We start from the raw sequence: 26057 nt of genomic DNA, 5'->3' as shown, positions 1-26057 counted from the left end.
CAAACACTGCAGCTGACTGTTGAACACAAAAGATGTCAGGTGAGAGACACCTGTGCTTTTGGTGCCAGAGAGATTCTGTTTAGTACCTGGTTAGAAATTCATTAGTACATACCTACAGCAGCTGGGGAGTATGTGGGTTGCTGCTGCTTCTGAGTGTAACATTCATCTCCAATGACTGCTGTTTTGCTCTCCTGACAGTGTTCATTGCATCAGCCAGAAAATCCAGAAATTACCATTTTGATCCGGTGAAACTGAAGGACTGATTCAGATAGACAGAGGTTTTATTTCTGTATGCGTTCTAATTTTTAAATGGAAGTATTTTAAATGAAAAATTTTCAGAAATACAGCCTCTGCAGTATTTTCCACTTTGTTGAAATCACGTATTGTAGAACTGTGAGTGTGACCAGGAAGCGTAGCCATTGTGAGAACTGCCCTTCTTCCACAGAGTTCTGCTGGCCTGAGAGGGATACAGTCTGAGAAACTAGAATAGGGCAGAAAACAGAACATGCTGTTGAATTTATCCAATTGGGCTTACAGAAAAAGCTGAGAGATGCTTTATTTGAAAGTTTTGCAAAGTATACATTTAGCAAACGGGCAAGTGGGCAGATACTCTTCATATTAGCTCCTCAGAGTCTTTTTCTTTTTTTTCTCTGAACAAGCATATTTACCATGTTTTCTGGATTCTTTAGGTATTTTGGAATGCAATTTTTTCATGTGTGACTCATAAAATAGTAAGTGATTAAATATGAGAGATCATAAACCAAGACTGTAAAGACTAGTTTTTGTTCTATTTATGCAGAATAAATCTGGTATTTGCACTCACGGTTACCTGCAGGGTGGGTATTTTATGATGCTTCCTAAAAAATGTTGGCTGTTGAGGTCTTCAGACTGTTTACTGTACTATTTACACCTTTAACTGGGAAGTGTTTGCCAAAATCTAAGTTACAGTTATTTCAGTGATTTCAGTAACTTGTCAGTTGGTAACAAGAGTTATATTCTTCCTACAGAATGTAATGTCAAATAAAAACATTTTGGTAAAGTTTCTTGTATGCTGAAGGTTTGTTATGCCTCATATGTTGACTTTTTTCCATAAAGATTGATACTAACAATAGCAAATTATTGATGAAAATAATGCTTTGCGGAATGTGCCTGTGAGATAATATGACTGACTGGTATTTTTTATATTGCTGAAATCCTGATGTATTACATGATGAAGTAGAGTATGGGTGACTGTAGCTGCTTGTCTTATCTGTTACTAATTTTTGGCTGAAATCTTATGACTATTTATTTGATATTTGCTAAATTACTACAAATAAATATTACCCAGCAAATACTTCTCTCTAAAATTGAATTACAAACAGGTGAATAATTTTATTTTCTAGGTTAAAAAATAATTTTATCCTCATGGAACTCTTTGCTGGAAGTCCTCTGGGTATTAAGTGTCTCCTATTAATTTTAAATTTTAAATTTTTCTTTTGTTTCCTACTTATGTGGGATGGGTGGCTATATGTTATCTTTGGGGATTGTTAACAAGCTGAGTTGAGCTTCCATCAAAGTGAAGTACCTTAGTATTCCAATTTTCTTTTTGATATTTGCCTTTCTAGTTCATGTAGAAGGTACGTGGTGACTCAGTTTCTTTACTGGTTTACTGATTGCTTGCCAATTCTCTTTCATAGGGCAGTAGATTTTCATTGTTCACTTTGCTTTGCTGAAAAACATGGCTTATGTTCATTGTGGTGGAATATGAGGGCTACTCTTTTATTAGTTTTTAACCTTATTTAAAGAGTCTGCTTGCATAGGCAGATATGAGTTTCTTGAAATAGTACAGTTATTTTCAGCTGTTCTCTTGGAGAGCCTTTCTCAGTAAGATCAATATAAGTGAAATTCTTTCAGTAATGTCTACACGAAAGGAAATAACCCCAATCTTTTATAACAGACCTAACAAATTCCTAAGAAAATTTCCAAGCTCTGCTGCTGGCTTGCTGCTAGCCCCAGGAAAACTAAACCAGGCTACATTTCCCCAGTGTCCACCCTTTACATGTAGACCTGTGAGAGAGAGTTAAGTATCTTGTACATCCATGATCATCGTTGTCAGCACTGAGTTGTGAGTGCCAAGCACTTGTGGACCTCTGGAAATAAAGGTCCAGAATTAGTCTGTGTTTGACTCCTGTTTTTATTTAAATAAAAAATAATGGGTGTTCTTCCTTGGGCATCTTTATCTTGCATTTAGTAATGCTTCACAAGAAAACCATTAGGGTTCATTCATGAACACACAGAAGACTTTTTATTGTATAAAAATGCAGAGTCCTGCTTTTGCTAAACTATGATAATTTTGCCTAAACCTTACTGTCAGAATAGCCATAACTAAGACAGAAACAAATTAATAACTGATTTTAATAAATTTTGACTTGAGGACCTTGCTGTAATTTTTAGTTGCTTGCGAGCAGGCAGTGGAAAATCCTAGCTGTAGCCTATCCTGTCCTTAGCCTGTCCCTTGCAAATACTAATAAATTTTAAGAGTATTTTAGAAATCATTAACATTATGAGTAAAATAAGTATTGGAGTACATTGGAAAAAAAATTGAGAATTCTGATCATGTTTTTGTGTTTCAGGACTTAAAATGGCAGGAGAAGATTCCTATATTATGGGTGTGTCTGATCCCCAAGTAAGTGGATTTGTATATTTTCAATATCCTTGTATTGTCTCCTATCTCTCTGTTTTGGCTTCCTCTCATATTGTCTGTCCTGTTACTTCCTAGGCTTAACAACATGAAGATAAAAGCATTCTAGCTATTGCCAGAAATCAAAAGTTTGGGGAAATCTTGGGTTTTTTTCTCTAAAGTGTTTTTTATGTGACCTGTAAATTGCCTTGTCACTGGTGAAATGGCTGAAATGAAAAAGAAAGCTAGGCCTGCTGAAAGAAGGAATTTAAAAAATAGTTGGTTTTATGCCCTGTGTGCCTGTGAAACTTGCTCTGAAACATCTTCTGTGGTGGACATCGGACTTTATCTGAAAATAAAGCCCCCTATGCCTTAAAAGGCCCCTTTGTGTCATTTTTTGTGAAATTTACATTGACATTGATGACTAAAATGTTCCTTCCCTCACACAGATCAGTAAGCATAGCTCTTCAGAAGCTCTTCCTGATCACATTAGGTCATTTCAATGATCCATTTGAATTGCAAGAATTGTGCTTGAGTGAAAAGTTTGAGTAAAGAAAGACCATTTCTACTCATCTTAATTTCCAATGAGAAACTATTTCTCTGTTACGCTTGTTCCACTTTGGAAGAAGTTAGATTTATACCTGACAACAATTACAGTGAGTTAAGGCATGTCAGTGTTCAAAAAAAAAAACAAACCCAAAACCCAAACGTCCCAGAAAAATTTTAATCTGGTTATACAGTTTTCTTTCATTAGAGCTTGTAAATATATTTACATAAGGAATATAGTCTGATGGGGTTTAATCACAGAAGTGGAAAAGAAAACTCACAAGTTCTCAGCAAGACCGTGGACAAGACATCTAGGGTCAGATTTTCAGAATTTACTGTATAAGCTCTTTTGAATATATAGTTGTTAGTGCATGTAAGCAAGATGTGTGCTTAGCAAATGTGCTGAGCTCAGTGCGGTCTCGTGATACTGGTGAAACTTGGTCAGTACTATCAGTTTTGTTTGCACTGCTGTTGCCAGCAAAACCAAAATAGATATAAAAAGTTTATGTACTGCATCCAGGGTGTTTACAGTCTCAATATTTGCAGAGAACTTTGAAATTCTTTGCTGATAGATGCTTTATGAAATTATGTATATATGTAGTAATGAAGAGTATATTTTGTTTCAATATAGATGTTTGCAATGGAGCAGTTCATGGGAATGAATGCATTATTTAATAATACAAATTACATCACTTCAGACCTACCACTACGAACAGGTAGGAAACTGTTGCTATTTGATTGTGCTATTGTACTGCTGTTTCTTCCAGTTTGTTTTTTGTGAAGTTCTTCTCAGAGATTTTTTTATTTACACTCTTGTATTTGATAATACTAGATCCTGAAGTACTAGACTTTTTATTACACTCTTAAGCATCTCTTTCCTACCCTCATGAATTTTTCGACAGTGAAGCAAATATGATTTTCTTATGGCTTGTACAGAAACTGAAAGTTTCGGTTAGTTAAATGGTTTGAGTGGCCAAAGACCTTTGAGTGACCCATTTTTATAAATTATTCTGTATTCTTTTTCTAAATTCACATCTTCAATGACCTACGTGTTTGTATTGACAGTTTTCAGAGCGCAACATTTTCTTTCTTTTTCTTTTGAACAGTGTTTCATTTGTTGGAATAATTCTTAAGGTGTTTGTTTTTCACTAATAGCATGTAGAGTATATTCAACTTCCTGTATCATTTGAGTCTGTTTTTCCTTCTCGGTGACTTCTGTTTCCTGTAAAGTGGCAGTCTAGTATTAAAAGTACCTGACAATTTCCTGAATAATAACACTAGTTTGAAAGTTCAGAGTCAAATTTTGCAACCAACCACTGAAAATAAGCAAATAGTATTCTGCAAAGGTCTGATACACAGTTCTTCCAGTATGGTTCCAGAACAGGAATATTAGATAGAAGTGTGTTATACCTCAGCCAGTATTAGCTTCTTCGTGAACCCTGGTCTGGTTTTGCTTATTAAATTTCTTTATAAGTGTTACTTGCTTGAATTTAAAAAGCTGTTTCTCCTGCATAGTTTGTTAGAATAGCTGATATGAAAGGAGGAAGGAAATAAAAATTTATTTAGTCAGATGAGGTTTTTCTCAATATGTATCTCCAATATAGCTATTAATATCTTTCAACATGACAGTTTTCTGTTATTGATCTGTTTGACTCTGTTGTGTAGCCGGTTACTTCTGTACTGCAGATTGCTTTCTTTTGTAGAAAATGCAAATCACTTGTTCTAGATAGTTGATACACTTGGCAGCGGTGAAAGTGTGAAGGGGAACATGAAATAAGCAATTAGCTTTTTACTTCATAGGTAATATTCCACCCTAAAGTAATAATAAATGCTGATTTAAAAATAAATCACGGTTACTGTTTCAGTGTTTCCTGGTTTAAAGCATACTTCAGTTTTCTTGACTGGATAGTAGCAAGGAAAGATCAAGAAACACATATGGTACAGCCAATTTTGTTTCAAGATAAAATGTTCTGATGAGCAAAGCTCTTGGCAAATATGGACAAGCATCCAACAAATGAATGTTGCAATCATTTGTGTTTGCAGTATGTTTTTATTAAGGCAGATAAGATTGTTCAGTAAGATTCATCTGTGCAGGATTAAAGGGTTTGTGCATTGTATACCAAGGGTTTTTTTTACTCTTCTCCCAGAGTTTCTATGGAACAAATAAGGTTATTGGAATTTTGATTTCCCCATAATGATCTCTTGCACGTACCTTTTAAGCTTACTCTGTGCTCCTCGTGCCAGATTCATTCCATACAAATTATTCAGATATATAAAACTGATTTTCAGATATCTATATCCTGCTTAAACTAGAAAACAGCTGTTTTTAAAACCCTATGGGGGAGTCAAGAATTCACTGAGTTCTGCAGTCACAGAAAACTCTTACTGGGCTAAGTCTAGCTTAATTTGCAGAATTGCTTTGAAAAAGCCTTTTTTTTTTTTTTCTAGCAGCACAGCTCTTGTCTACCACTGCATTCTAGGTGGCGAGTTCCCTGTGTACAAACTGGGATTTAATAAAGGATCATGGATTTCAGGTTATCACAAACAAAAATTTAATCATAAGTTTTAGAAAATGCCATTGATCATTTCAATGGCATCTGATGATGCCATTGTGATTTTGTTTCTTGAGTAGCAGCAGTATAATGCTTGCTTCTTCCCCTGCTTGAAACTAGGTGGTGTTGTTACTGTGGACTTAGCTCTTCGGCCATAAGGTAATACAATAATTTATATATTATGCCTTAGTTGTTTCCGAGCAGGAACTAATGATTTCTTTCTACAAAGCAAGCCAGTTAAATATTTATGTGGGATTTTCCAAAAGTATTTCCAACTGAGATATGGAGAGGGTGAAATAGAGTGTTCTAAAATGGACTTTTCTCTACAACAGTTGGATGATTTAAACAGAAGGATTTTGTTCCTCGTGATTTGGTGTGGTTGGTGCCTGCATCTTTCAGTCCTTGCGTTCATTAATGCGCAATGTCAGACTTACTACGTTGGCGGGCAGGTTTAATATATAACTGTGGATTGCCATATCATGCCAGCGTAGGTGAATCAACAAATAGCTGGGGAATTTGGGGACTTTCTGATGATAGATGTTCTGCTGTTATGTTAACATTTACAGTAATAGTAGAAAACCTTTGAGATGTCAGGACAAGAATTTTCTCAATGAGCTTGTCAGTGCTCAGGTGTCTTTGCTTGCTTTTTTAGCTCACGTATGTAGTTTTAAGTAAAAATTAGGCTTGATTATTTTGGTCCTGAAGTTGTAGTAGCTAGTTAATGTGGTTCAAGTTCTACATTTACATCTAAATCTAGAAAGAGAAGTAGTCTCTGTGTGCCTTTGGTGACAAAAGGGTGTATCTATAACAAGTGCCATAACAGTGCAAGCTGCAGGACTGAGCTGTGTGTTTAAAACCACCAGCAGCAAAGGCAGTATGTCATGAAGTCAAGTCAGCCTCTTCTTTGGCTCGTTGGGAAGTATCCTGCCTGGAGAGTTAGGTAGTAATTCTCAAAGGCATTGGGAGTGGAGGGACCATTATCCACAACATGTATTTAGGCAGTGCAAAAGTAGATAGGCATCAGTGTGATGTCCACTGTGTAGTGAAGGGATAAAGTAATGCCTTAAATTGGAGAGGAAATGGGCAGAACTCTGAGCATAACGTTTTATAGTTTTGGGTGTTTCTTATTCCTCCTGATTATACAGAGCCATCTACAACCATGTAATGTAGCAATCTGTGTGCCTGTTAGAGATGGTTTTGGGAACTTGTTAATTGTTTTGGTAACTATCTGTTGGTGTTAAGGTTTTGTGGTTTTAAGCCTGTGAAGTTGAAGCAGGACCATCAGCAGCTGAACAGTATTGCCTGGAGGCTGCTAAAATTAGTTTTCTGGTATAACTTTAACCTCCTCTGCCCAACCCTCTGTGATGCTTTCTGTTGGGAATGGCATAGAGGGAAAAAGAAGGCACTTTTATTTCATATTTTTTCAGAGAGAGAATGATAGAGATTCAAGGAAGCCTGACCATCACTGAAAATTAGATGAGTGTTCATTTTCCCTGTTCTGTAGCAGTGGCCCAAACCCTCATAAGCATGAATAGACTTGCATACTGCTTCTGGTGTTTTTTCTAGATCTTCTGTGCTTGTATTTTGAAGAGTGAACTGAGGGAAGAGCAAAGCCCATGTGCTGCTTGCTTTAAACATCATGCTTTGAACACTGCAGAGCTGAGATGCAAGAGGGTGTTCCTGTGCGGGTGAATCCCTGAGGGGGAGAACATACAAATACTACGATAGGCCTTCAGGAAGGATAAGGCACTAGATCTAGAGTCTGAGCTCTTAGCAAAGTGCCACTGCCAGGATGGACACAGCAGGATTGGTGTTGTATTTAACAATCAAAACCTGGAGGCTATGAGCATTTTCACCCAATATCCGCAGAACAAAATGACACACGATTACGAGGGTGAGATGCGGGACGGGACACTTGACCACAGCTGGTTGCAGGTTAAGTTGTATGGCTTCAGGTACTAGGTAAGCTGTTAGATAAAGGACCCCACTAGGCCTGTGGTGCTGCCAGGCTTGTGGAGATATCCCAATGTCACAAAACCCCTTCTCTCTTGACTTTGCTATGATGGGAAGAAGGAACCAAGAGGGAGCCTAAGATGGGTGCTCCTTTGGGAAGTGTGTGTGCAGGGTGAGGCCTGTCAAGAGGAAGAAAGAATGTAAGTGGTGGGACTGTCAAGATGCAGGAGAGCCTCTGACTCAGGCAGGAAGGAAAATGAAGAAATGTAGCAGTTGAAGAAGATGTGGGGAAGTGGGCCTATGACTCAGGCTGGAGGAGAGTCAGTGGGATGCGTGTCAGTCTGTGGCAACCAAGGCGAGAAGACAGAAAAGGAAGCACTGAAGCATACCCAGGATGTGGCAGAATGCACCAAACCCCCTCCAGGCTGGAGGACTGCATGTTTTAGTTGTCATTCTTAGCACTCCTGACTGCAGCAGTGCCAGGCAAATTGTGAGGAGTGCTCATGTTAAAACTTGGCTCTTGGCAACCGTGAGAGTCATCCCTGTGTAGATGCCAGCTCCATGATTGTATGCTCCTTCAGCCTCTCTGCAGGGCAAAAGTAGAACTTAAGCTATGCATTAACTAGCGTTCCTTCTTGTGCTTGTTAAACAAGAACTTGAAGTAACCAACTTCCCAGCTTAGAACAGAGGTGCAAAAGATCATCACAAATCTTGTCATCATTAGTTGTTCTTACAAGGTATACATCTTCAGGTTCCTGCTGTCTGTCCGCTTAGACCAGACATGCCTACTAATAGAAATGAAATATTAAAAACTTCCATGTGCAAAACACTAAACATCTTTTCTTTTCTACATGGGAAGGGTGAGATAGAGAAAGAAGGAACCACATAAAGCCAGTGTTAGGCTGTCCATCTAATGTACTTCTGGGAAGTATTCAGAGTTTAATGAAGACAGCTGTATGAGACCTTTCACTAAGTAAAGTCCTTTTTATAGTCAAAATAATATGCCATTTATGCTTGGAAGTTACCCTGAATATTGCTGCTTTATTTTTAAAGAGCATTTCAAATGTAATTAAGTGCCTTGCATTAGAGTGCCTTCTCTGTACTGTTACTTGGATCTGGTTCAGATGCTATACCAGAGAATTACTTAGTCATTGTAAAAAAGAAAAACTTCAGACACAAAACCCAAAGGTGAAAATAAGACTTCATAAAACCTTGTTTTATGTACATCTGTATACAACTTCTGTATCTGGGTTAATGATAACAGATACCTAATTTGCCTTTTTACATTTACACTATACCTTTTTTGCACTTTCCTGGTATTAGTATGTAAGATACTTTGACTTTTTTGTATCAGTATATTTGTATGCTTTTTATAAGCCTTTTTCCAAGGGGGCATAGGAACCACAGTCCTTAATTTTCAATTTTCCTGACTTTTCAGAGGTGCCATACAAGGTGAAACCATTTCAGCAGTACAAAGAATTCCCCTTGAGCTTTCTAATATGCCAGTATAGTATATATCCCTCTCTTAAGAGTTTGAATTTCCTTATGCTGAGGAAAAGTTGGAATCTCTGTCTGCTGCATCCTGGGGGACAGCTGCAGCCACTTATCTGTTAGATAAAAGAGCGCTTCCTTTTCTGGCTAACGTTTAAGAGAAAGCAATAGTATTTTATGCTGATACTAACCCAACATGTATGCCTTGAAAATGAATTCCTAAGGAGAGAACAGCCAAAGAACAATTACTTGGCAGATCCTGCCCTGGAGGCTTGGTTGAAAGTTGAACTACACAGTTGCATTTTAGGTGTGTTACTTCTGCCGGTGCCCAGAAGATACAAGGCCTTTGGATTGTCAAAGTATAGAATTTTAGATGCTTAAACCATGAGGAGGGTTAGAGCTCTGTGAACAGAGGACTTGAATTTAAGTGCTGATACAATGCTTAAACCCAACTCGACTCATCTTGACTCCATGTTACAGACAAAAACTGAAACATAAAACCACACCAAAGCTAAGCATTACTCTGTCTTCTAAAGTTTCTGAAGTCCAAACTGTTTTCCACGCTTTCTAATGTAAGATGACATGTATATGATCTTGAGGCAATTGTTTTGCACGACTTAAAGATTTTAATTGTAGCTCTGTTTTTCACAGGAAGAGTGTTGGACTTGAGAAATAAATGATCTTTGTTAAATTGTTGTGACTGACATTTGCAATACAACTTTGGCATGAAGTTAATTCTGTTGCTGAGTCAGCTAACTTCAACAGCAAAATACTAATTCCATCTACTAACTTATTTATCAAAACTTTCATGTTGAGAGAAGCCTGTTCAATTAAGACCTGCGCTGACTAAAAACATGAGGGTTTGTTTTAGTAAAGTGAAGTTGTATTGAGGAGCTGAGAAGGATGCATGTAGTTGTATTACAAACTAAATTAATGAGTCCTCTGCCATTTTTAATTTTCAGTGAACACTAGGCCTAAAGTTAATGCAAGTATGTGGTTCTGTGCTGAAGCCAAGTACTACCTGGTTGAGGTAGCTGGATGGTGTGGTACTTGCAGATGGTGCCATTGTTCAGAGGCAGATCACACCTGGATGCTGGCAGGTCACGATATGCTTTGTACGCTTGCAGGCTCTGCCACGTAGCTGTGGCTTGTCTGCTTTGGAGGTTTCGTATGTCCCAGTGAGCTTGCTTGACTCCTTAGCATTAATACCTTTAATAGATTATAAGTGATGATACATAGTTCCAACAGGTATATAAGTGGCAAAATGCTGTGTAGGTATTCACAGTGAAGCTGTCGTTGGGGATTTGCTTTGGTAACAGTTGAATTTTTAGCATTGAAATCTGAATCTTAGCAAGAGGCAGTGAAGAAACACAGTGGAACTGTTTTCAGACTCAGAAGTGGCTTGCATTTTAGAAGATATTTCGCAGCCATCAACTCATCCACCTAGAGAGCTTTCCTTCTTGATGTAAATAACTGATCAGAGTTGGAGCTAAGCTTTGATCAGCTGATGAATTCTTAACTCTGGTGACACTTGAGTTCTTATTGGATTTAGACCCTGCTCAAAGGCTATTTGAACTGGTGAATTTTAAATGAGGTTTATGGTATGAAGTTAGCCACTGTTCAGGGAGCAGTGCAAGACTGGAAGTTAAGTAAGCCTGCTTTGAAAGACACAAATAGAATTTTAGTAGAACATAATCCCATGTGTTAGTATCATGCTCAAAGATGGATCTTATTATAGAGTCTGTATCTGTAGTCAAATAGAGTGTGTTCAGTGTTTTTAGAGGCACAGCAGAACAGTATATATAAAAGTGTATGTGAAATTATTAAAAGAATGTAAATTGTTCAGTCTCCTCAGTTCCAGGTTTGGGTTTTTTTAAGCAGTTCTGACTGTTAGGGCATGTTGAAACAGCTCAAATTCCTTCTATATTCCCATACCTCAGAGCTTCCCATTGGCTGTCTCTAGACTTTCAAAAGCATCTATTCAGTAGGAAGCCCTAGGGCCGAAAGCTTGTGAGTATAGTCTTTAGAACCCAAGGGGTTTAAATACAAAAGTTAACCTTAGCTCAGGAAGACCAGGCTGCTTGTCAGTGGCAAGGGGAGGATCCTGTTCTTGCTCACCCTTGCCAGTCTTAAGTGGGTTTTCAGAGTTACCCATTTAGGCCCTCTGAGCTCAAATTAACTTTTTTGAGTTAATTCTTCCCTTACATCACTCGCCTTGGGGAACGCTGGAAATTAAAATTGCCAAGTGATTAATTTATTTATTAAAGTATAAGTTCTGAAGATGCTTAGGTGATTTCAAAAATGTTATCTCAAGACATTCAAGAACATAAATTTTACCCCTGCAATTTATATGTCATAGTAATAGAAATATAATTTATATTACAACTTTTCTTTCTTTTATGTTAGCAGATGGACCATATCTTCAAATCATAGAACAGCCAAAACAGGTAAGAAGAACATTGGATTTTGAAAATCTTTAAGGTAGTCATGTCACCATATTCAGCTTTGAATAAAATTATGACTTGAGGAGAAAAAAAAAAGAGTATTGAAGGGGTTGAACTCTCAAAACAAATGTAGCACTTAACCATGAGCAGTTTTTCCTCTCACTTTTGTAGTTAAATCGTTTCCTGTTTTGTTCTGTTTTCGTCTTTGTGTCTCTCTGGAAGTGTCACAAGAAAAAAACCTGAGGGTTTTAAAAAAATGTCTTGCTGAGCATAGACTCTTCATCTTAGAAGTGACTCTTACAGTACACCAGTATTTTGAAATGTAAATGATTAGACCAGACACGGAAGATTTTTAGAATATTTCATGGAAAGAAAAAATAAAAACATTTCATTCTGTTCCCAAGTTACAGCAACTTTTGATGTGTGCTTTGTCATCGTAAAGAAATTCTGTTGTTCTTTGAGATTGGTCACAGTTGGCTGTTTTGAATAACCTAAAAAAAATGGAAGATAAATACTTGAATGTAACAATGTAACTCTTTTTGTGACTGTGTAGCAGACATCACTTATGCTCTTCTGACAGTATGAAAGTTATCCCAATGCACTGGTTAGTTTTCATGCAACTCGTACAAAGCAATTGCTGGGTGAAGACTGCTCCAAAGTATGCCAGGGTATTGTTCCCCTTTAGCTGGTGGCATCAAAAATTGCAAGTATTCCTCCTGAAGCTGTTGCAGTATGGAGACTCCTTTCCTGCCTCTCCCAAATAGTTGCATAAAATCCTACCTTACAGAGCTGTTAAGTAGACAGGGGAAGAGAGCGACTAAAAGCTGTCCCACCCTCTACCTGGTCTTCTGCAGAAGCGTGCTGCAATCCAGTCTTCCTGTTAGGAGGTGGTAGAGAACGTTTGTTTCGGCCACACACCAAAGACATTTTTGTGCTTGAGCATCCCTACGGGGATAGGGACACTTCATGGTCATAGGTGAAACAGCAGTGTTCTGTGAACTGTGTATTCTTGGAAGAATACGGTGCCTCTTCCTTGTTGTTTTAGCTCATCCCAAATCAGGCCTTGTCTTTGCATGGTGGAGCCTACAGTTTATAAGGAGAAACCATTGTTTCCATACATGAATTCTTAGCTAGAAGCTCCTGTAGTGGAGTATCCATGTGGCAAGCTGGGCAATGGTTTATAACAGGGTGATCCATCAGCAGAGTGCTGTGCTTGAGATCATGGTTGGAGCAGAGAGACAACTGAGCAGGAGTAAGACTGTATATGTGAAAACACAGCTTGGATAGCAATGGCAATAGGCTGGGGAAGGCCACACAGATAACTGCTGGATCTGTTGGATTGAAGGCATAGAGGTGAAGAGAGACTGGGTCGTCTCGTGTCGTGACTGCAGAGGTTGCTTTGCTTTGCCTTTCGGGCAACTTGAGTTCAAGCTCATCATAGCTGAGCACTTCACTTGCAATACACTGGTCACTCAGTTCACCATAGGAAGGCAAAGACATGCGTAAGAATGTATTACATTGTCTGGTCAGTATCTGAATAAAAGATCTTTACATTTGACTGGGAAACAAGTTCTTAAACTGAAAAGGCTTTAGTGAGATAGGTATTGAAGCTACTGATTACAGAATAATTTTTGAACCGTGTTGCTCACTGTCACCTAATACAGGCTTTTGAATTCAGAGTTGTCTGCTATTAGAAAGAAGCTGAATGATTCTTGACAAAGGATACACCAAATGCTGCTGTTTGGACAGACACTTATAAGACAGGGATTTTGCCAGAAATTGCAGAACTGGGGAGTAGATCTGAAAGTATTAAAAGTTGTGAACCAGGTGAAATAATATAGTTAAGTAGATCTAGAGTTACCAAATACATATTCTGGAATTGCATATTTTCTGCCTTACAGATTACCCTGTAAAGTATAGGGGATTTCTTATAAATAAAAATGGAATAAATGGACACCTGTACTATAGAGGGGTTGCTCATATCCTGCAGTTCCCTAAAGTATATTCAGACATCTATTTATGTAGCTAAGGTGAAAAGCCAGCCATTCAAAGTCCCCTGAAGCTTTTGTGCTGTTTCTGGACTCTGCTCAGAGATACAGCTTTCACATGAAGCATTTCTGTTTCATCCCTGTTCTTTTCTCTATGATTCTTTGGACTTCCTGGATTATTATTGGCTTCAATTCTCTCTTCCTAGCAGCAGTCACGATGGGAGAGAGTATTTGCTCTTGCATTCCCTGTCTTTTAATTTTTATCTTGTTTTGAGAGTATAAATAGGTCTCTGCTTCAAAATACCTTCACTTACTGGAAAGAAAGATTTCAGGTTTCTTCTGTGTGTGAGAATAGAACAGGTCCTCTAGGGCTATAGTTCAGTGGTGCTTTGTTAACCAGCACTCAGGCAGCATTTCAGGGATGAACAGTTGTAACTTTTCTGTTTGTGGGCTGTTTGGGCAAGCCTTGTGTGTGTGTGATTTTTTATTTTTTTTTTTTTTTTCTGTTTCTAAACAGCTTTCAAGTTTCTTTTCCTTTATTTCCACAGAGGGGGTTTCGTTTCCGATACGTATGTGAAGGGCCTTCACATGGTGGACTTCCTGGTGCTTCTAGTGAAAAGAACAAAAAGTCATACCCTCAGGTCAAAGTAAGTACATAAATCATTAATTTTGCAAAATGAATGTGTCATACGTATGTGTATAGGACCTTACTGTGTATCAACATAGTCTTGAGTAACTTCATACAAATTGACTGCATTTCAATCCCAACTTTTAAAATGTAATTGATTTTGAAAAGGAAACTGTCTTCAGATATGTGGAGTTATTTTGGCACCGTATTTATCTGCCAGCACTTGAGCGCTAAGCTTTCCTGCACTCCGCACCTAGCTACCCTCCTGCACACTAATGGAGCTCTTCCTTAAGGTGCAGTTTTAGCATAAAGCAAGTCCTGAGCTGCTCAAATTACTACACTTCTAGCATACTGCAAAGCATGAGTCTGGTCAGTTACTCCAGCTCACTCTAAGATGCTATTTACTACATTTTCCTTCTTTTTCTGTTCATGTTATTCCTTATTCAGTGTCTCTAGGATACTCAGTTCTTAAGGACTTAATTCCTTTAATATCAATGGAAAACTCATTTTGATAGGAACAGCATTATGTTCAGGTGTTCGCTGAAGGTTTTTTGAGGCTTCTTTCCCCAGGAAGAAATTCAGGCATACTAATCAAAGAAACATTCTGTGCTATCACAATATAAAGGTTATAACAGTGGTGATTAATCATTCTAAGATTACAGAACTTTTTTTGCCTGTGGTTCTTGCAGCAAATTCTTTTTCCATGGAAGTGGGGAAAAGATACACTATGTCTTTTCAGTATTTTTTTAACTTAATGAAAGTCTTAGTCTTGGTATTTCATTACCTCTTTGAACTATTCCACTAGAGACTATCTCATGAGGAGTGGGGTTAATGTATTTTAATTCTGGTGTTATCTCTTACTGTTTCCTTTAGGGGGAGAGAAGGGGAGGGAAAAGTGGCAAGCAGTTTTGGTGCGTGCCATTCCTCAGCTTTCTCTGCAGTATGCCTGTAGTTCTTCTGCAGTTCTTGAGAAAGGCTGGAGTTTGGAACAGTTGCATCTCCATAATGAATCAGTATGAGCATGACTCAATGGAAAATAATCAACATTGGCTGAGATAGCCTAGGGTGTTAGTCTTGGGAATTAAGAGGCTGGGAAAGCTGATTGCATATAGCCTTGCAAAACTCCTATGAAAAATTACTAGCCCAGGCAAAGGATCTACTTGCTTTTCCCTTTTCTATTGTGACGGTAATGATGGACCAAGGAATGAAATTTCACTGGTATGTTCAGATATAAAATAATTTAACTCAACTGAGCCAGATCTTTGGATTCCAATCCGATCTGTATTAATAATAATACAACTCATACTTTATAAGGATGTAATGGGTTGCACAATAGCATGACTTGGAGATATGCAATGAGGAGTTATACAGGAAATGGAATTTCTCCATGAGTAAACTAGAAAGCAAAATGTTCTTTGGCTTTCCATCAAACCTTCTGTTTTCAATGATCATGAGATTTTAATTTAATCTAAAGCTTCCACACACACATATACACGTTTGTCCCTTTCCCCTCCCTCCCTCTCGTCCTGCTGTGTTCATCTGGGTTTTTTTCTAGTACAAATCCCCACATGGCAACACCTGCTGGGAGAGGCTGGCAAGGGAACACAACAAGTAAATTCCTCAAGGCCATTGCTTGTTAGTGCCTGTTCTTGATTCAAGTGGTGCCAGTAAAGACAGAAGTGTTTCACACCTTTTCCTGTAAGTCTCTTTTCTGTTTTGTTAAAGGCTGCTCACCTTGTTGTAACTGAGGTGAGCACAACTGAGGGTGGCTATTTTTTGTTGTGGTTTTTTCTTGTGGGGTGTTTTTGTTTTGTTTTTTTTTTTACTCTTGTAAACTTTCACAATAAAGTCTCCGTTGGTTGATCACAGTGCTGTGAAAGGACAGTAGAGTGAGCTTTGGCTGTACTGTAAAAAGGAGGTTTTGTGACAGATCTTTAATCCTTGGCTATGGTGTGGTCAGTGCAGCTCACGATGGGATCTCTTCTGCTTAGCCAACTCTGCACAGAAAGCTGATATGATTTACCAGTAGCTGTCAGGGGTTGTCCTGAAAATAGACCTCTTCAGTACACAAAAAAACATTGCAGTCTCCCTACTCCTTTTTCCCAGGATTGTGGATTGAAGGCCAAAAAACCCCCACATTTATCTAATATGACCTCTTGCATAATGTGGACTGTTCAACTTCACCCTTTTCTGTTTTCCTGCACCCAGTTGCTAACCTGTAGTTGAGCTGGAACACATAAAAGACGCATCTTTCGTTTAAAGACTGGAGTGCTGAAGACTTTGCTGTGTGTCTAAGCAGTTTTGGTTTGGTGGATGTTTGGATGTTTTGGTAGTTAATCACATATTTAACCACCTTCTTTATATTAGGAGATGGTGTAGGTCAGGAGTTACTTCTGCAATGCCAGTCTCTACACTTAAGACAAATCTGCAGTGGCCAGTGAGGTGGAATTGATTTAAAACCTCTTAACAGCAGTCATGACAAATGGAGTCTAGATAACAGTAGTATTTTTATATAATATCAAAAACTGGATTAATTAATCTTTATGGATTATGGAATTATATTCCTTTGTTCAGCCCTGTCTTTGCTAACAGTAATCCTAATATCATGTAGAAAACATCTTGTGTTTTCAGAGGAATTTATGTAACTTTGCATGTAGTTATGGAGAGCAGAGAAGTTGTAGATACTGAACATGTTATAATGAAGTTACATATCGTGACAAGTTTAATAATTACAGTGGAAAGCTACCTAAAATTCTTAATTAAAATTTCTTTTTTGTCTGCTTAGTGTAACACAATGCTGGAAAATTTTACTGTCTAGGACAGTTGAAATCAAAGCTCCTGAGCTGCTTATTTGTCATTAGCTTTTTGTCCAGGGGAAAAAATCAATAGTATAAGAAGAAAGAATAAAACTGGATTGTCTAATATTGTCACCATCTTACTTAACTGTCTACATGTTTTATTCATAATTTGCTTGGTTTTATGTATTTGAACAAACTGTGAGAAAACTTGTGCAGAAAATTTCCGCTGGCCGCCTTACACGTTTTCCAAGTGTGTCCAGATCTTGCATACTGATCTTAGCATAGGCATATTCATGTTTTATGCTAAAGTGCTTGATCCACTTTTGGGTGTGAAAAGAATTCGCTGAAAATAGTGGTTTGAAGGAAATGTCCTGAATTTTCATCTCCTTGAGGGCAAATCTATGTGGGTGGCTGCAAACTCAAGTTGCCTGTTGTCTGCGGGCTGGATGTAAATCAGCTCCAGCCCAGAGACCGAGTTACCCATCTCAGAGGTGTGTGCCTGACCTAATGAGCACCTTTTCTGTGCCGGAGAGTTGCGACGTTGTGCTGTCCAGCTTGGGAATGGAAACTGCATGTCAGCTAGGCAGCCCTGAACCCAGGTGCCTGAACAGGAGAACTGCCCATCCAGTCATGTCCTGGGGCTATCCTAAATTATGCCTCCATCTGGAGATAAGCATTCATATTGAAATCGGGGATTTCAGCACATACTTCAAGTTCAGGAGGGGAATTTATGGAAAGTTACTTTGATGAGCCTTCTTAGTGAAGAAGGAGCAGCATCTTTGCTTTTTTCCCCCCATAGGAATTAAATTGTATAATGATAGATCACTGGTTCCAAGTTACAAATTCATTTAACAGCTGAATTAAGGAATAAACATGAGACAAGAATGAGCAGACTTCTTGTTATAAATCTATACCTTTCATAAAAACCTGTAGCGAACCACATTCAGCCAAAACTAAATTCAGTGAGATTTGTGCTTTATACCATTATGGTTAGTTTGTCTGAATATGGGGCACCAAGTCCCTTAGTTGGGCTCCTAAAGCAGAACACTTAACTCTGTGTTTTTGTCATGAGAGTGACCTCACTTTCAGAGGATCAGAAGATCTGCAGCTCCTATTGGTTTAAATCAATTTACATTGCTTATTCTTAGACCTCTAGGTAAGTATTCAGTCGCCTAAACGATTCATACCACATCTAAAATACTTTGTCTTAAACTAGCAACCAGAAAAAAAAAATGCTGCTCTGTGAAAACATACCGTTTATAAAGAGTGAGTTATGCCTCATCTGTGGAACACTTCTTTATGTGCGTATTGAGGGCAGTGTTAGTTACACTGAAAGTTAGGCAGGTTTGGGGCTATAGTTGTTATAATAACTATTGATTAGAAGGAGACGTAGGTATTTTTGTAGTTACTGGCTTTGTAGGTTTGACATGGTCTTTTTCATCATTTACTTTCTGTCGTTGATCGGTTGGTTTCACTTCTTGCTGTAAGAGTAACTGGAAAAAACATCTTTGAAGTAGGAAAATGTTCTTATAAAGTTTTTGTAAAGTTTCGGAAACTATAAAAAATTGACTGGGGTCTGGATTGCAGGAGGATGTGAAATTGAAAAAAATGTCAACTCTTGTTTTGAAATTGACTCAATTTCAAGTTCACAGGGTCCTTTTAATCTCTCAGACAAATCTCTCTCAAACAGAAGCAGCAGATAAATGTGAGCCTGCAGCATTTTAATTTTTATCAGATTAGATCAATTGAATGTTGCTTCAGTACAGGATGTAATCAAGTATTACAGCTATGTTCTTCCCAGGAACTCCTTATTTTCTTTTTTTCTCTCCTATCTTTGATTTGAAATTCAGTAGCTATTTCTTTCAGATCACAGCTCTGATTTTGAGCAGTACAGCACCCACATGCTATCTCCCTCTTACATTGAGTATATGTTCTTGTGTCAATGCCATAATCCTCAGGTTTCTATAGATACTCAGCATTGTAATACACCGTCTACCAAATGCCTTTGACAGTGTTAAGTTCCTACATAAAAGGTGTGTATTTTAGTGCCAGAATACTTTTAAAGTTATTCTGAAATTGTGGCATCAGAGATTCAAAAACACTGAAAAATTATTTTGGATTTACAGTACATAAGGATATTTAACCACTGAGGCTATTTTGCTGGGCACCGAGGTAACCTGAATGTCTCAAAATCAAACAGGAAAATCTGTCTATAGGAAATAAGGTAGGAGACAGTTCAGGGACATTCTGTAGCCTTTGCAGCATAGGACATCAGACTGGATGACAAAAAATAGTTCTTTCTAGCCTTATGACCTACATAAGGTATTACGTCTTAAGAACTCTTGTTTTTCCCCTGAGAGAGACGGCAAAGATCATGCTGAGCTGAGTAACAGGGGGGAGATTGCAATCTGGTTACTGCTGCAGTTATATGTTCTGCTTTCAGAGGCTGGAAAGTCCTTGATGTGCAGCAGTCGTACCTACAGTTTCACTGTGGTTTCTACAGCTGATGAAGGATTGTCCTGAACTTTTCTGATGTGACACTAGAACATACATGTTACTCATAATGAATATAGTGCTATAGTTGTTCTGGGAACTTTATAGCAGGGAAAGGCTTGTTTAGTGAGGGATAAAATGAAAATAATTTTTTTTAAAGCCCCCCTCTTCAGAAGTTAATTGTAGTAGTGGTGGTGACACGTAGTACCAAACGCAGTCCTTTTATTTTCAGGTGACTTTGGGAAAGTTACCTAGGAATCCCTGCATTTTTTCACTGCAGGCAAATAGTGGAGATAGTGAAGCAGTGATTATTCTACATCTCTGTATTGTTTCAGCCCAAGAGGAAACTTTGGAAACTGGAGAGAAGCATGAATACCCCACGTTTTGTATTTTAGGAGCTGCTGCCTCTAAAATGCACGTTAGTAGAGTTATAGTTAACAAGCAGGCAGTGAGTAATGGGAGGACTTTTGCACACCTGTTCCTCCTGGAACAGCTTTTTCATAGTTGGGATTTTTTTTGCTTTTAGCAATGAATAGGAAGACAGGGAGCGTGCGCGTTGTACGTATGTAGAGTGTTTCAGCTGTGATGGAATGGGTTCAAGAGAGGGGTTAACTGGAGTGAAGGAAGCCAGCAGGACTTAGTAATGTGATGAAATCCTGGCAATCCCTGGTTATCAGCATTTTATCAACAATATAACCTTAAGTATTCAGTTCATCACTGATTCATCACTTTAATGTTTATCGTCATCCTTTAATACCTTGCTTGATTAGATCTATAAGCTGCTGTAATACAAAGAACTTTGCCCAAGGCAAACTAGAAGAAAAATTAGAGGAGGAGGGAAAAAAGCCCCAGCATTGATAAAAGGGTTAATTAAGTGAATTGGAAGGGAAGGCAATGTTTGCTTTTTAAAAAGTGTGATAATCTTATATTCAGCATAATTTGAGTGTTGCATAACCAATAACTGACTTGAAGAGTATTACTTTTGAGGAAAGAAAATAAAGTTCTAAATAATAAATGAAAACAAGTAACTTACCAATACAGTATGTTATTAGTAATTTTAGGTTTGGTTTTGAGGCATTACTTAACATCACAATTTTAAAAGTTACTAAAAAATGCATGGTGATTAGAAACTATAACAGGGAAAAAAAAGATTTGTAGTCCTCCAGAGGTGGCTATACTAAGGCACCTAGTTTATAATAGTTCCAGTCTTGCAAAATCTTAGGTGGGGATTTAGCATATATCCTCATGTACACTTAAGGGAAATATTTAATGGACTGGGTAATATGTGCTGATGTAGCATATTGATTTAACAAAATACCTATGAATATGGAATTAGTTTGCTTTAAAATTTCTACCTGAAGTGTCATTTAATGAGGCCAAAATGTTTTAAAACAATCATATTTAAAACTAATTTTTTTAAGTGTTTTTAAATTGGGCAAAATAATGCAGGTTTTTTATTAAATACATATATTTTCTGTATGCTTCTTAACATGTAACAATGTTTATTGTGAAATCAATGTACTAATTGGAATATAAGGAGAGCAATGGGGAGTAACTGGCCAGAAAGTAAAAACTGAGATTCGTGATTTGGGAAGCAGATCGTTGCTTTACTTTAGCTTTGTTTTATTTCTTAACTTTTTTGGTCACTACTACTGACATTTTTATGTCAGGTTTAATTACAAAAAAGTGGTGGCTTTTTTATGATCTGCTACAGTTAGCTTGTCATTTGTATTTCATGAGGAAATGCATACACATTTCTCCTATGTGAGCTTGATTGTACTTAGGTGACAGAAAATACTCAACTGGAATCATTAGTTGTTTCATTAAAAAAAACCCAAACAAACAACCCCACAGTTTTTTCTGTTTATTTACAGATCTGCAATTATGTTGGACCTGCAAAAGTAATCGTCCAGTTAGTTACTAATGGGAAATACGTACACTTACATGCTCACAGCTTGGTGGGTAAATTTTGTGAAGATGGAGTATGCACGGTTAATGCAGGACCTAAAGATATGGTTGTGGGGTAAGTCTGTCAACTCATTTGTAAAGCTGGGCTAAGGGAGACAGACTCAAGTATAAGCACTGTAAGAAGCAATACTAAAATGCTACTTAGAGGCAACTAAGTGGAGCACTAGTCTTCACGCTCTGATCTGTGTTTTGTTTGTATCTTAAATAGAAAAATAAATGGAATTTCTGTTTACCTTTGTGGAATTTGCCCTAAGCAAGCTAAATAGGTTTAAGCAAGTAATTTTCACTTAGAATTTGTAAAGTTTCAATCTCTTGTTGTGCAGTCCAAATTTGTACTGTAAGCCCGTCTTTAAAATGTAAGTAATTTCAGTCAAAGAGTAATTAAAAATTACTGAAGAAATGCTTTTGTTACAGTTTTGATCAATATTTTTCTTTTGCTGAAATATGCCAGTAGGAATCTAGTGAAGAAAAAAGTGTGAAGAAAATAGGGTTAGTAAATTTGAAATTAATGCACGACACGTATAAACATGAAGATACTGAATGAGTCAAACTTTTTAAGTTTAAAGCAGTAATATTGTAGTGAAATTGTAGTTGGTTTGTTCTTGTTTAATTTAAAAGAGTAATTGTTTGTATCAGTAAATGAAGCTGAGGCTCCTGTCTACATTTTCAAGCTTAGATCAGGTTTCATGCTGGCTATGAGTTTTAATTCTGTGATCTCAAGAATGTCTTTGTTGGTGAAGAAGATGAAGTTTAAAAAGCTGAGAAGGTTGGGAGAGAGAGATTCTTTTTAAAGTGTAACTTTTGATGTCCAAGCCCAGTGCACTAACTTTACCAAGCACAACAATTTAAATAGCTTTATTTGAAATGCTCCTTTTCATCTTGAAAAGTTTGGCTCATTTCCTAACCTGTCTTGTTTTTCATCAGATGTTTAGAAACAGCTTTCCTATCCTCAATTGACCCACATGAAAACTGAGTTATTGTCTTGTTTTCATACTTCCAGATCTAATTGATTTTTAAATGTGCCAGAAGATTTTTACAAAAGCAGATCTTGTATTATGGAAGTTTTCATTCAAATAGATACTTGAAGTGTCTTACTGAATGTCCAGAGCCTTGTTCAAAATATTTCCTTTGGAAAATGTTGCACTGTTTCTAGCTTCTTAGCTTGCTCTCCAAATAATTTTGAACGGATGGAGCTTATTCTGAGCAGTTGCTCTGCATAACAGCCATATAGAATGGCATATTAATGTCATCACCAAGACAGAACAAACAAAGTGTGACAAATGTTGTCTAAGTTGCTTCCACGGTGTAGGTTGGAAACCTAAGAGATTGCTCTTTATGCCATGGGAACATTCCATGCACCTATATGATCGCTGCTGTATAATGGTGCACATTTTACATGTTTTGTAAGCTTGGCTGAATTCTTCTTGCTGGAAAACTTGCCCTCAGGAGTTAATAGTGCCTAAGAAAGCCTATGGAGTCCTTCCACTGATTTCAGTTCTGTAGCTGCCTTTGGTAAGAGAGAAACTGCCAGCATAAAGCATTAAGAAATACTCCCCATGATCAAAATTTGACAGGTTTGCAAATCTTGGAATACTTCATGTCACAAAGAAGAAAGTGTTTGAAACTCTGGAAACACGCATGATAGATGCTTGCAAAAAAGGATACAACCCAGGACTGCTGGTACATCCTGAACTTGGCTATCTGCAGGCAGAAGGATGTGGAGACAGACAGCTAACTGGTATGTAGAAATCACAGCCTGCTTTTAATAATCTTTTGCTAAAACCAGACTTAGCTTCTGAAAACACAGATTTTCAGCTAGTAAAAGGCCTTAGGTAGGAAAACAGCCCTGTGACCATGTGCTTTAAGAGGTGGTGTGTTGTTGCTGTGTTTTAGGGAATCTGAAAGAAAGAGTCTTGGATGTCAACACACATGAGAATGGATCAACTTCCTTTCATAGCTGCCTATATCCACATCTGCACCTATATTTCATTGCTCTTATCCTATTTAATAAGCTGATAAATAAGAGTAATTTTGTGTTATTGATGCAAGACATGATATCCCTAACTATATTAGGGGTTGTCTTTTTAGAATATTGTTTCGTTCAGCTGCATTTCACCCATATCCCTGTAAAACCTCTGGTCTACACTGCTTTCAGGCACCGTATAGAGGGGCCAGCCTTCTCTTTATCACTCTAGTAAGAGGCATTCGAATGTCCTTAGTGGTGGCCTTTATCCTTTTTGCAACCTTTATAAATTGAGAGCAGAAAATAGTGATTTTCTGTATGTCTCTTAATTACATACCTTATCTTAAATAACATCTGCTGCACAAACTGCAAGATGAATGCAGTATCTCATGAAGAGCTGCTCCTGTTTGCTTAAAAAGAGAGAAGCCAATGGATATTAAATGAAAAGGAAAACATTTTCTTGCTATGGGTTCATTTTGATAGTAATGTTTGGCAAATGCTTCCTCTGTTTTGTTATGGATCTCCTACCCCTTTTGTTAACTCCTCTGTCTACTTACTGGTTCCAGAACGAGAAAGAGAAATTATTCGTCAGGCAGCAGTACAGCAGACTAAAGAAATGGATCTCAGCGTGGTGCGTCTTATGTTTACAGCCTTTCTCCCTGACAGTAATGGTAGTTTCACGCGGAAACTTGATCCTGTTATATCAGATGCAATATATGACAGCAGTAAGTATATTTGGCTTTAATTACTTTTTTAATAAGGGGTAAGCTTTTGTACATACAGAAATTATATGTAGTTATTGCTATACGTAGACTCATCTAGCCCTGCTGCTTGCCTGTTATTTGATCAATAACAAGTAGCCTGTGGATAACTGGCTCCATGTCTATCCAAGTCCACATGGTATCATTCTGGTTTTAATAGATGGTGATGTAAGCCATAAAGGAAGATTTCATCTTGCTGTTAGCATATTTAATCCTGCCACTTTTATTATGAGGATTTTGTAAACTCTTGTTACATTCTTAAGTGCTTGAATTTTGCAGAGTTTTCAGATGCTTTCTGTGACAAAGCCTTTTCACCAAAAATAGGAGGAAAAAATTACTTTGCTTCAATCTTTGTTGAGAATTTGACACTTTTCAGTTTTGCTGGCGATCTACTTGTCCTTGTTTGGTGAGACTAACACAGCCAGAGTTCTCAAACCATTTCTTTTAGACCCATCAGTATTTTTTATACTTCTGTTACATCACTCTGTCTTTTTCCTAAGTAAATCTTTTCACTTCATGCTTTCCCTTGTGCTTTTTGATTATACTTACTCATCTTACCTGAGTCCTTTCTGCTGCATGAGTTTTCCTCCCTGTACCTGTGGATTACTATGTTCATGATAGTCATTCTGTAATGACTCGGGAAAAGTGCTGGGTTTTTTCTTTGACCAACAGTCATGTCTGTATCATTGCTTTTTAAGGACAAAGTCTAGATGAAAAGGTATTAAATGCAACTGTTCTAATACAGTCTGTTGCTTCCTACTAACTGGGGAATGTAGCACAGCCATTTTGCATATATTCAGAGTGAAAAGTGATGCCTCCTGTTCTTATGGCACACATGACCTGTGTTTTCTGGATGAGAAAATACAATCTTTTCATCTAGAGGTTGAAGTGATTTACCAGGCAGTGTATTTAAGCAATCTTGGTTTTCATTAGAAACAATTACAGATTCCATTTGTTTTCATTACTCATATCTCATACCTACATAATGAGAGTATTTGTAAAGCAAAGAGGAGGAGGAGGAGGACAAAGCATCAACGGATGTAGAGTATGTATTGAACCATACATATAAAAACAATCGAAGTTATCTTATCCTTCTGAATCTGACCATCAAAATTTTGACTCCAACTAAGGAGACAGATAAAAGGAAATTTTGTATGTATGTTTCTGCCATTTTAAGTTGCTACATAGATGTCAGCTACTAGTTTCTGAGCTCCCACGGTGAATTCTTTGTTGTTAATATTTTTCTTGGGTTTTGGTATATTTCTAATACTCTTCATTGACACCATTCAAGCATCTTCCACAGAACAAAGACAACTTGTGGTAGTGCAACTGTCTATCACAGCTGCTTTTACATCAGATGATAGTTCTGTCTTGGGGACCAGTAGGTATCCATTGATGCCTCTACTAAGATCTGTGGAGGAGGGCTTTTTTATTACAGTTCAGTATGCTGGCCAAGGACTGATGCTGCTTTCAAGTAAGACAGAGGGTAAAGCAGAGCATTGCACATTGCACTGAAATAGTGAGATCCAGGAAGCAGCTCTCAAGAATGTTAAACTGACAAGAAAGCAGGGAAGCAAAAATTGTGTTCTATTGTAATGCACTCTCGTCATAAAGTTAATACTAGTGCAGAGTGCTGGATCTACTTTATTAGTGCAGTAATTGTGCTGGAATGGCCAGGGCTTTATTTTATAGCTAACGGTTCAGTCAAAGGTTAGAGGATACAAGATAATGCCTTTCAGATGAAAAACTGTTGATTTATTCATGTTTTTAAAAGCATAAACAGATTTGGGTAAGTTGTACTGAAGTCTTGACT

The 26057-nt window shown here is 37.6% G+C and overlaps 1 protein-coding gene across 3 annotated transcripts in view; it reads left to right on the top strand.

Moving 5' to 3' along the window:
- Positions 1 to 26057, top strand: part of NFKB1 (nuclear factor kappa B subunit 1) — a 59325-nt gene that overhangs the window by 10276 nt on the left and 22992 nt on the right. For 2 of the 3 annotated variants that reach the window (XM_074905512.1, XM_074905510.1), the window contains exons 2-8: positions 2613 to 2665; positions 3837 to 3921; positions 11608 to 11648; positions 14182 to 14280; positions 21427 to 21575; positions 23095 to 23258; positions 24050 to 24208. In XM_074905512.1, the coding sequence (XP_074761613.1) occupies positions 2621 to 2665; positions 3837 to 3921; positions 11608 to 11648; positions 14182 to 14280; positions 21427 to 21575; positions 23095 to 23258; positions 24050 to 24208 (742 nt within the window). In that variant the 5' untranslated portion in view covers positions 2613 to 2620. The remainder of the gene's footprint in view (positions 1 to 2612; positions 2666 to 3836; positions 3922 to 11607; positions 11649 to 14181; positions 14281 to 21426; positions 21576 to 23094; positions 23259 to 24049; positions 24209 to 26057) is intronic. The other variant, XM_074905511.1, reaches the window with a different exon arrangement.

Source organism: Athene noctua, chromosome 4 (genome assembly GCF_965140245.1).
Source record: "Athene noctua chromosome 4, bAthNoc1.hap1.1, whole genome shotgun sequence".
Taxonomy (NCBI): domain Eukaryota; kingdom Metazoa; phylum Chordata; class Aves; order Strigiformes; family Strigidae; genus Athene; species Athene noctua.
The sequence above is the reverse complement of the archived record's forward strand: the minus strand, read 5'-3'. Positions and strand labels throughout refer to the sequence as shown.